The 12,469-nt window shown below is 40.7% G+C and overlaps 1 protein-coding gene across 1 annotated transcript in view; it reads left to right on the forward strand.

Moving 5' to 3' along the window:
- ANOS1 (anosmin 1) overlaps positions 1-12,469 on the forward strand; it is a 157,363-nt gene that overhangs the window by 89,038 nt on the left and 55,856 nt on the right. Inside the window, exons 4-5 of the mRNA XM_069945364.1 lie at positions 1,384-1,606; positions 11,202-11,386. Coding sequence (XP_069801465.1) covers positions 1,384-1,606; positions 11,202-11,386 — 408 coding nt within the window. The remainder of the gene's footprint in view (positions 1-1,383; positions 1,607-11,201; positions 11,387-12,469) is intronic.

The raw sequence follows: 12,469 nt of genomic DNA on the forward strand, positions 1-12,469 counted from the left end.
CAGTCATCCCTATTAGAAATGGCACATAATAGGTGGTGGTTGAGGGGGGGGTGTTATAGATTTGGCATCTGGGCCCAAAAGGTTCAAGATGCTTCTCTATGTTGTTTTGAGGTCTATAATGTATTATTTAATATATAGATATTTAAATTATTGATTTTCTTTGTTATCATTAAAGTTTTTTTCTAGTCATAACTTATTGATAACTTGTTGTCAGGTCATCGATAACAGACTGGTCAGTTGCTTGAGAAAGGCTGCACAGAGCCAAAACATTGCACACTAGTGTGAATAAACTCCATTGATTCCTTTGAAGAATTGAGATCAGATCTGTATAGTGTGTAATAGCCCCGAGTAGTACAGATGAGCAAAACTCATGCACGTTTGGGTTTGTAAGAATTCCCTAGGGCTGCATCCAACTTCATTCACCAGTATCAAATGCCGAGAGTTCTTACTCGTCTGTACTGAATAGTACTGAGTTATTGCAGCTGAGATCTCATTTACTTCAATGATAGCCAAGTGGCAGTATTGCAGCACAATCTCTATATAGAGAATAGATCTCTGTCTGCTTGTAGCCGTTTCCAGATCCATGGCTCTGATGAACTATAGGGCAGTAGAGGTAATGGGTGTCAACACCCCATGAATCTGATATTAATGACCTAGCCTTAGAATAGGTGCCGCGGTCCTTTTTTTGAACCGCGACACGGTTCCCCTGTACGGTGCCGTTCTTTCCACGGTTACCGCCGGTGCTCAAGCACCGGTGGTAGGCCGGACCACCCCCAGTGGGAGGGAATTCCCTCCCCTCTATAATGCGGCTCCGTTAGAATCAAAGGAGCCGCGTCATAGAGGGGAGGGAATTCCCTCCCACTGATGGCAGTCCGGCCTACCTCCAGTGCTTGAGCACCGGCCGGTAACTGTGGAAAGAACGGCGCCGTACAGGGGAAACGGGTCGCGTTTTGAAAAATGGACCGCGGCACCAGCTTCCCTGTAACGGCGCTGTTCTATCCCTGTGTCAGGTTAAAGAGGACATACCTGGTGGTACATCCTCTTTAAACACATCATTTGGTTATTCAAACCATGGGAGGAAAGTTAAAGGGGTTATCCAGCGCTACAAAAACAGGGCCGCTTGTCTCCAGTTCAGATGTGGTTTGCCATTAAGCTCCATTCACTTCAAAGAAACTGAGTTCCAACCTGGAGACAAGAGTCGTGTTGTCTCTGAAAGAAAGCGACCCTGTTTCTGTAGCACTGGATAATCCCTTTAAGTGGACAAAATTAATAGTTGTGAAGAACTTATTGTGATGATATTTTTCTCCCCATTGTTAATAGACAGTGTCTTAGAAGTTAGAATCATGAAATGGCACAATAGTAAAAATTATAATTTTTTTTCAGCCACTGTTTCCGAAGAAGCACTATGAATGTTTAACCAGCTGTGAGTTTCTCAAATCCGTCTTGTCAGTGAAACAAGGCGACTGCCCAGCTCCAGAGAAAGCCAGTGGATTTGCAGCAGCATGTGTCGAGAGCTGTGATGCTGATAATGAATGCTCTGGGGTAAAGAAGTGCTGTTCCAATGGATGTGGTCATACATGTCAAGTACCTAAAAACTTGTACAAAGGTAAGACTTTTTTAAGAAGATACTTGCAGCCAGGGACAGAAACTTGCACAATACATGAGAAAATCTCGTATTACTGACCCTTCAGGAGTTGAATTTAATAAGAAAATGTTCATGTTTTATTTCTTTATTTAGTTACAATGAATGTAAAATTGTCATATTCCATTATTTTAAATGGGAAAAATTGCTGTTTGATACACTTAAAAGCCAGGTTTACACTATGTATGGCAGCGGCTGTCAGTGAAGTTCATCCGGGCCGATACTGCAGTACCGGACAGATGAAGTTAATTTCTTTTGAATTGGAATGCGCATTCCAATTTACTAAAGCCGACAATGTAAAGTGTGGCCAGAGCCGCACTTTACATTGCCTGCACTGTCAGTTTTGTGCGACCGCTCTTCAATGAATAGTGGCCGCACAAAACTGACTTGTCAGTTTTTTGTGTGGCCTCAAGGAATCTGTCCGGAGTGTATACACTCCACTTTGGGATTCCATTGAAATCAATGTAATGTATTTTTTTATTTAATAACGGCAATCTGCAACAACGGCCTTTATTAAATGAAAAAATATGTTGTGTGAATTTATACCAAATACTTATTATCACAATCATGGCATCAAAATAGTGAAAAACAGATAGACAAGACGCCGTATTAGATATAGTGGGTCTGAAATGTATGATATGAACAATTTTGGCAAAACGTATCCGTAGTAATGAAATCCATTAATGCGGGACACCTCAATGCTGTGTCTAATATAATGGGGAGGGGGAAGATTTGAAGAAGAACCCCCTTCTATTACATTAATTCTATGATGAGCAGTTCATTATTTATAATGCATTGTATTATTTACTATTTGCTAGTAGAACATCAATGTTACTGTGGTAAAACACGTTCACTACCATTTCCCACTAATGGATATTAGAGTACTTATCAGCTGCTGTATGTCCTACAGGAAGTGGTATATTCTTTACGGTCTGACATAGTGCTCTCAAAGCAGGAGAGGTTTTCTATGGGAATTTCCTACAGCTCTGGAAAGTACCTGACATAGGTCCAACTGGAAAATTTGCACCACTTCCTGCAGGACATACAGAAGCTGATAAGTACTGGAATACTTGAGATTTTAAAACAAGTCAAATACAAACCTGTAAAACTTTCTGACACAAGTTCTTTTAAAAGTAATATTTTTCCCTAAAACACTTAGCTCCATTAACATCATGTTTTGTTTGTCTGACATACATCAAAAGTTATCAAAGACTCTAAAGGACTTTAACACAGAGCCATAATCGGCCGAATAGAGACAGCGATCAGCCGATTAAAACCGATCATTGGCTAATCGTTTTCTCCTGTGCCCGCCCTATGGGAAGCTGTAAAGCACAGGAGAGAAAACCAGGAGCAGGGAGAGATAAGGTATCCGGTGTTTGGGCAAGGGCTGCATGGACATCGCTGACGATTTCCAAGCAGCCCTTACTGCCTGATTATCAATCTTAGGGTACAAACCCACACACCGTATACACAGCAGATACGCAACAAATACGCAGCAAATACGCAGCAGATTTGTTGGTACAGATTTGATGCTGTGTTTAGTTATTTAGATATAATCTGCTGCGTATTTGCTGCGTATTTGCTGCATATAGCAGCAGTAAATACGCTGCTTATACGGTGTGTGGGTTTATACCCTAATAGGTCCAGTAGACGAGCACCGATCTAGCAGATTAGCGCTCGTTCACTTAATTGACTAATAGGACTCTAACTTACCAGATGTAGTCTATTTGTAACCAATATATATTTGTAACTCTGAAAAGCATAGTGTACCACCCCCCCACACACACACCCCAATAAAATGTTTTGTATATACTAGGCATATACTAGACCAATTAGACAAAGTTTACTACTAGATATAGTAGACAGTAAAGTTTAATCTTTATAAACTGTACAGTTTATACTACAATATACATGGATAGTAGTCTTGTATAACTATATATATATATATATATATATATATATATATATATATATATATATATATATATATATAGCCAATATATTCATCCCCATGCCAGGACTTCTATTGAATACTATTTATAGCTGTCCTTGTAATTGCAATAAAGTACATGGTAATATTTATGTCTTATACTAAGCTGCAAACCTCTTAAAACTTAGAATAGTGTTCTGCTGAAAAGTTCTGACAAATACAAGGTTGACAATTCATTACGTGACTACTGTACTTCCCTCCCAGTAAATGCTGGGTGAATAGCCTGACATCAGTTCATTGTTTGACCGCTCACAGCAGGATCTCGGCATTCAATGGAAGGCTCTTAAAAAGCAGATGCTTTTTACCTGGAGGATAAGAGGCTAATTGTATTCCCTTTATTACCCTTTCATTATCCGAAGAAAGTGATACTAAAGAGTGGTCGGACATTATAAAAGATACATTATTAAAGTCAAGCATGTCCAATTCTGCAAATGCAGGTTGCCTCTCAGCGAGTGGAAAGTAGTCATTATTCAGAATAGGGCACGTTGTTCAGGCCAGCAGAGCCATGTGTACCTCACACCCTTTCATTACATGATGAATTAAAGGAAATACTTAGCTTAATAGTACTAATGATATCTCCCACATCTGGCATTGTATATTGCTCTAATAGAAACATGCTGACACGTACCATCATTAATGAATGCAGAGTAACTAAAGGAAACATTCCAAAGCTCAATCTATTCATTTTACCAGAAGACAAATATGTTTGGTTTCATAATAACAATGGTGCCTGCTTAAAATAGATTGCTTAGAACAACCCTGCATTGCCCTATTGGGTTGGTACTAGGGTGGACCTGCCATTCTAGTATTAGAATAATCCTAAGGGCCTAAAGGATGTATGTGGGCACTTATAGGGTTACTGCCGTGATAGCATGTTGCATGCCCTCCACAGATCAGAGGGGAAAGACACTGCTCTAATGGGGTATAAGGTTGCCAAGGCAACCAGGGGTGGATTAACTTTACTATAGGCCCCAGGCTGTTCACTAGGCCTGGCCCCCAAACCACACTGTAACTATGGCAGCACTAGCTTGGTGTTCATAGTACAGGATGGATAATGTCATGATGCCCTGATTTGTACAAAATTGCAGTAAAAAAAATGAGTGATTTTTCTTGCAAATCATGTCAGGAGACAATACACCACTGAAAGTAGTCTGTTTGGGTGGCCACGGGCCCCCCAGGAGCTCAGGGCCACCAAAACTGACCTATTATAATCTGCTACTGAAGGCAGCCATCCCCTTTTTCGGTGTGTTTTGTGCATGAGCCCTATTAGCATAAGCTGCATCTTTCCACACTGATGCACTGGTCTGAGGGGAACACATATCATGGCAGTGACCCTTAAAAATGCTTATACATATTATGAGCACAACTTATTTTGACCAACAAAATTATGTGTTTGCGGGCCCCATGATTGTCCACCATCATAGATTTCAATCAAAGAAAGATCAGCCAAATAATAAAATGAGTCATAGTGACTTACCTTTCTTAGGCTGTGTTCACACTACATTCTTTTTATGTAAAGAACGAACGCCGATTGCAATGGAATCAGTGTTCGTTTTTTACTGCAGGGGGCGCATGTTAAGGCTATGTTCACACTACGTATATTTGAGGCTGTATGTTTGAGGCTGTATAGCAACCAAAACCAGGAGTGGATTGAAAACACAGAAAGGCTCTGTTCACATAATGTTGTAATTGAGTGGATGGACGTCATTCAATGGCAAATATTTGCTGTTATTTTAAAACAACGGCTGTTGTATTGAAATAATGGAAGTTATTTACCGTTATATGGCGGCCATCCACTCAATTACAACATTATGTGAACAGAGCCTTTCTGTGTTTTCAATCCACTCCTGGTTTTGGTTGCTATGAGGACCTGACATGAGGACCAAATACTGCCTCAAATATACATAGTGTGAACCCAGCCTTAGGGGGCCTTCACACCTACCGACTCGCAGCGTTAATAACGCTGCAAGTCGGCTAGGTCCTGGCAGATCACTGTCATTACATACACGCAGCGGTCTGTATGCGTGTATGTAAATCTGCCGGCCGCTTAACCCCTTCTGATGCCGCCCGCCTCCCGCTCCAGCTCTGTATACATTACCTGTCCTCGCTCCACGGGGTCCCGGCGTCCTGCTCTCCCGCCCGGCCAATCAGTGGCTGCGGTTGGGCAACACACTGATTGGCCAGGCACGAGAGCAGGACGCCGGGACCCAGTGGAGCGAGGACAGGTAATGTATACAGAGCGGAGTGGAAGGCGGCCGGCATCAGAAGGGGTTAAGCGGCCGGCAGCTTTACATACACGCAGCGGTCGTTCAGACCGCTGCGTGTATGTAATGACAGCGATCTGCCAGGACCTAGCCGACTCACAGCGTTATTAGCGCTGCGAGTCGGTAGGTGTGAAGGCACCCTTAAAGAGAAGAGTTCCTGCAGCCGATACAGAGGTATCGGCTGCAGGAAGATCCTAAATGCATCCCAGTGGCCGGAAATTTAACTGCGTCCATTGCTATGCAACAGACGTTGTTAAACGTAGTGTGAAAATAGCCTTTGTTTGCCCCGAGTTCGGCACTGATATTTATTTATTTTTTATTTATTTATTTAAAGAAAAAGTCATTTTCTTTATTTTATTTTTTTTTTCAGATTTTAGCATTGTAATACGAGACACAGCTCATGGGCATTATGAATTTAAAGCTGTTTTTAGGGGAAAAACATATTCTCTATCTCTAATCTTGGAGAATACCTTTAAGTTCTGAAACAAATATGAATTCCGGATACTTTGTTATACTATTAATTTGTTTTAGAACATTTTTTCTTCTCCTTTTGCCTGAACTACTGTTCTCAATCTGTTAATATGACGGGGCAACTATGTTAACTCTCAGCAATTATAAGATTAGACATAACAAATAGTTTGTCTGACATGAGCCACCTGGTTAGACAGCCATCTTCTGCTCACTTCAGTCATTCTGGATATGTCTTTGCCTGGTTATCTGTCTAGTATCTTATTTGTTATGCAGACTTCATTTTATCCTCTGGCTTATTCATTAGGTGATATTGATGCTAAATGTAATAATATTGTATAATTAGCAGTATTTTAGCTTTACACATCCATCAAATCACTTAAAAAAAAAAAAAAACTCTTCTTTCATGCAACATTGCATACTTGAAATCAACATATAATGTTGAGCATCTTTAGATATTTTTCCTTTGGTTCACTTATCTTTTACTGTTTTTACTTGTGTTGTCCTTTTTAAATTGGCCTGAAAATTGTGGCTCATGATTCTGATTTAAAGGGGAACCATCAGCAGGTAAAACAAATCAAACCTGCTGATAGCCCCTCTAGTACCTGGGGTGCTGAGGAGGAAGGTATGTGTGTTACCCTCTTCCTCACCACTGGTTCTGTGCTGTTAGTCAGAGTAATCTTCGCTGCACTGTTAGGAGCACTTCCGCGACATCCAGCCCGCCCCCTTCATTGATTATCATTAGAAGGAGCAGGTAGTGATCCAAACAGTGCACCGAACCGAAGATTACTCTGGGACCGACACTAAGGAGAAAGGTAACACACATACCATCCTCCTTAGTGTCCCGGGCGCTATAAGGGGCTATCAGCAAGTTAGAGTTGTCTAACCTGCTGATAGTTCCCCTTTAGAGAAAGTCACCAAATAGTTGGTCTAAACTTAATTCCTTTTAACTCACTAACGAGTGTTCCTAGGAACAATTAAGTAGCCTTTAATCCTCCAGTGTAAAAGTTGCAGAGATCAACTGGCAAGTGAAGAAACGTCCCTTCATTGGCTGCATTCATTGCTATTGTCCATACTTCTCTTTGTGTAAACAGTGTGGCGGATAACAATATATTTTAATGGATGTGTGAATGATATTGCAATTGCAATAAATAATATTGTGATAAATCTGAAGACTATCCAAGTTTGCAGTGAGTAAGCCCCCCCCCCCCCCCCATTGCATGTCCATACTCGGGTGCTTGTTTCGAGTAACGAACCCCATTGAAGTCAATGGGACACTCGAGCATTTTTGCAGGGGAACAAAGCTCTGCACAGGGAAGGTTGCCTGAAAACCTGTAGACCTCAAAAAATGATGGAAACAACACAAAAACAGCAGGGGCAGCATAAATGGGTGCCACGTGCACAGGACGCAGCACAGTGAGGATAGGTATAGCTGAACTACAGATCCCAGTCAGCCAAGTTAATGTCAGCAACAAGACAAATTGACTACTGACAGCTGCACTTCAAGTCCAAGCCAGCAGCCAAGGGTAGCAAAAGAAAAAAAAAATTAAGCCTCTAGAAGGACTGTTGGGTTCTTCATGTCGGATTCCTGCCTAACTGTACACTAATTCCCTGCCTAACACTTTCCCTGACAGACAGTAGCTCTCTCCCTAATCTCTTCCAGCCTGTGTCTGACGCGAGCACCGCGGGACCTGATTCTTATATGCCCAGGTCTTCTGATCTGGCCAGCCAATCGCTGCTATCGACATGTAGGGTTCCCACAAGATACTATAAGCTCCCAAAGACTCTCCTGCTTGATGATTGGCTGAAAAAAAACTGCCAAACATGCAGAAAGAGGAAGATGCTATTGTCTTGAGTATCGCGAGATGCTCGTCCGAGTAACAAGCACCATCGAGTACCCTAATACTCGAACGAGCATGCTCGCTCATCTCAATATCTGATCATATGTTACACCAATGTGTGGTACTGCAGTGTTTAGCATTGTGCAAAGAATACACTGGAAGAAGGCACCATTAGTGATAGTCTGAGGACCAGTAAACATTCTATTTGGAACTCATGGAAATTGTCCATTTAATCTCTTCATTTCCTTCCTTTTATAGCCTGCACTGATTGTAGGTTCCTGTTTCACAAGACGCATTATAAACATAGGTTACAATTAACTGGAAAATTCAGTTTTGCCCTTTCTTACATAATGAGGGCTTAAGACAGCAAGACATCCAGTTTTCGTGAAAGTATAAAGAAGCATCAATTTGTTTGTTTTCATATGGAAGCATCACTGTGGACAGGGCTTCCTCATTCCAGACTGCTCAGGTTTTTTTTTTCATACCATGGGATTAAATAAGGACACTAACTAGTTCAAATGCATCAACATATTATTGTTTTTTATTGGGTAGCCAAAATTGTTAGTTATTTTTTCTTGCCGCGTTGATCGTATTAGAGTCGGATTGATTCTGCACTGCACATATGTTTGGATACAATTAACAAATAGGGAATTTGTCATTACATTTCTTATATTGAAAGACTAAGATTGTTTTCTTGAAGCACTAAGGTCTTTGGTTTGAATCTGAGCCCAGGCTGTATGTGTAAAGAGAATGGATGTTCTTCTTTGTTTTTTTTGTTTTTTTTAAGTATTCCTTTTCTCTTTGACACTTAAAAAACATACTGAGTGATTAGTTAATGGGCTTCCTATGAAACTGGCTTCTTATTGTATTGACTCTGCGTGTCTGCGATGAGTAAGTTAGATTGTAGTATGCACTTGTAAGAGGGTGTGGGTGAATATATTCTTCCTATGGAAATGGAGATTTAATTATGTTATATATGTTATATAAACACTAGGAAATAGTAAAATAAATGTGAATTAAGTGTTCTACGAAAGATATTCACTAATGTCTATAAACTTGCAAATTTGATTGCAGATAATCAAACTTAGAGTTGGCCACTTAATGGTAAAATTGCTCAGTGTGCAGTACTTGTACTTTACTAACTGTATATACTGACAGCAGCTCCCTGTGTACCTCATAGAGCTTAAATCAGGCTCTTCTACCCCAGGCTGTGCTGCCCTGCTCTGTGGTAAGCCTGTCCACAATATGGCCGACATGGAGGAGCATGTGACAAGGGATGCCCTCCAATGTTCTCCATAGGTATATACAGGCTTAGTGGTGGACACAGGGGGCGGACAAGGTCACATGCTCCTCCATGTCAGCCATCTTATGACCACAATTACTACACACCAGGGCAGCACAGCCTGAAGGAGGAGAGTCTGATTTTAGCTCTATGAGGTACACAGGGAGCCCCTGTCAGTAATTGTAGAAAGTACAGTTACTAATACTGCACACTGAGCAATTTTACTATAAAGTGGCCAACCCCTTTAAGGCCATATTTAACAGACCATTACTGAGGGGGAATCGAGCATCAATCAGTCAGTCCAGCGCTCGCTAGCCCTTTGTTCCCAGCTCGCTGTCTGTGCTAATACACACACAGACAGTGAGCGAGGGGGAATGGGAGAGGCCATGGGGAGGTTCAGGAGGGGCCTTAGATCATCCAGGCTGGCCAATGAAGTCAGTGTTGGTCTGCTGCCGCCTCTCCTATTACACGGAGCAATGCGCAGCAGACCGTCACTGTCATAATCGGGCCATTTTGAAAGACCACAATCAGCCAGCATCGTGCACGTTGGCTGACTGTGGTCTTTTTACATGCCCTGTTACACCAAACAATTATTGTCCGGAACAGCCAATAACCATTTGGTGTAATAGGGTCTTTAAAGTGTCTTTCATGATAGCCCTCAATAGAATGCACATACAAAATCAGAATATGTAGATGAATGAGTTCTCTCTCTCTCTCTCTCTCTCTCTCTCTCTCTCTCTTTCATCATAAGTGTAATAGTATATGTTTACTTGTATTTGTCTTTTTGATGTTTTCTTTGCTACACCAAAAAGGAAGAAATAGCGATTAAGTCACATCTGTTTTAGGTGTTCTTAATGGCGTGTACAGAGGAACACATTGAAATGCACTTGTACTTGCTCACCTCTTTTGTAATTTTAAAATACATATGCTGACAATTACATCCGACAGAGAGGTTGAGTTATTTCCAATCAACTGAATCCAATGGATCGTAATGTAAACCAGATGAGCATTGTGCATGCAAATTGCAGAATCATTGCACTTTACAATTAAAGATGAGGTTTAAAGCTTACAAATTCAACCTGACAGGGTTCATAATGCTCATCAAGAAAAACGAGATCCAACAATTGTTGGCTGGCAAGTAACATGTACATTTCTATGTTTATTCAATTTTATGTATATCTTGAAACATAAGACTTCGATATGAAGTATTCCAAAGTTACACACATAACCTTATACATATCATTGTTATAAACTTAAAACATTTTATAAAACAATTGACTGGATTTGAATGTTTAGACCATCTTGAAACTCTTACCTGAATGTATGCACTAAGTAAATAAAATGGTTGTATTAGGTTTTTTCTATCTATCCCGGGACAGCACCACTTTTATCCATGGGATGTGTCTGTAATTGCTGCTTAGGTCCTTCTATGTGAATGGTCTGGAGTAGTGATAAGCGAACATGCCCTAGGGCTGCAAGGAAAACATGGATACAGATTATAGCTATATCCATGTTTTACAGGACTCCCTAGGGCTGCATACAACTTCTTCAGGTAGCAGTAGTCAAATGCTGAGCGTCAAATTGGCTCAGCATTAGTCTGGAGCTGTAATATCAGATACAATTTTCTAGACAAGAGTGATGCATTTTCTAGACAAAGAAAAAACAATGCTTAAGAAGAAACCTTTAAACAAGACATTTTCTTTCCATGTTACAGGTGTTCCACTAAAGCCAAGGAAGGAATTAATCTTCAGTGAACTTCAACATGGAAATCTTGAAATTAAATGGTCTTCAAAATTCAACATTTCTGTTGAGCCAGTGATCTATGTAGTTCAGAGACGATGGAATTACGGCATACACCCAAGTGAAGATGATGCTACACCCTGGCAAACTATTTCACAGGTCTGTGTTAAACGTTAAAATAAAGAAAACGTGTATGAGGCTATGTTCACACCTCTTTTTATGCAAAATAACGGTTGTTGTTACTAAAATAACAGCTGTTATTTCACAATAATGGTCTATATTATTATTATTATTATTATTATTATTATTATTATTATTATTATTATTATTATTACTAATTTGTCATTCCAGAGCGCTATACAAGCAATAGGGGTTAACAAACAGGAACATTACAAGATCAAAACACATTGAAGGCAAATGGCCAACTGGTACACGGGAAGAGAGATCCCTGCCCGCGAGGGCTTCCATAATGTTCACGATCATTTTTTACTGCCAGTATTTTGCCTATTTTGTGTGAACTTAAAGTAAATGGTCTGCTGCTCGTCAAACCAAGGAACAGGAGCAGCGGCAGCAGACTGCCGCTGACTTCAATGGAAGATCTAAACATTATCCCGGAAGTCCCTCCTGCAGCTCCCTGCAGCCCCCCCCCCCATGCTCTTCCCACTCGCTGTCTGTGTGTGTAATAGCACAGGCAGTGAGCAGGGAAAAGGGAGGAAGCAAGTACTGATCTGACAGCTCAGCACTCGCTTACTCCTTTTAATTGTGCCATGTAATACAGCCCTTATTGATTTGCAGCTACACCTATAAAATAGTTTTCTAAAGAGGCATTAAGATACATGGTCACATATGCCTCTCCTGACCGAGGACCCTCTCACCATTCAATAGAGAGCTGAGAGAGGTCAAATGTCACATTGCCCTGAGACCCTTACGCATCACAGACAAAACCATCTTTCTAAGAAGTCAACTTGGTTTATCTTACTTCTTCATCCCCTATATGAACACTGTTCCAGTTTTGACAGGGCATCATTCAAATGCTCAAATTGAAATGAAGCTTGTCATGGTGATCAGGTCTCTTTAAGCAGTCAGCTATAGTCAGTCAATCAAGTTATATGACTGCTAGCTATCCTTATTTTGGGGAAAATAAAAATAATCAAATTTACTTATTCATGAAAATCAGATTCACCCATATATACACACATAAGCACTGAGGAATACATAATCTCTGCATAATTAAACAATCTA

Source organism: Dendropsophus ebraccatus, chromosome 11 (assembly GCF_027789765.1).
Source record: "Dendropsophus ebraccatus isolate aDenEbr1 chromosome 11, aDenEbr1.pat, whole genome shotgun sequence".
Classification (NCBI taxonomy): Eukaryota; Metazoa; Chordata; class Amphibia; order Anura; family Hylidae; genus Dendropsophus; species Dendropsophus ebraccatus.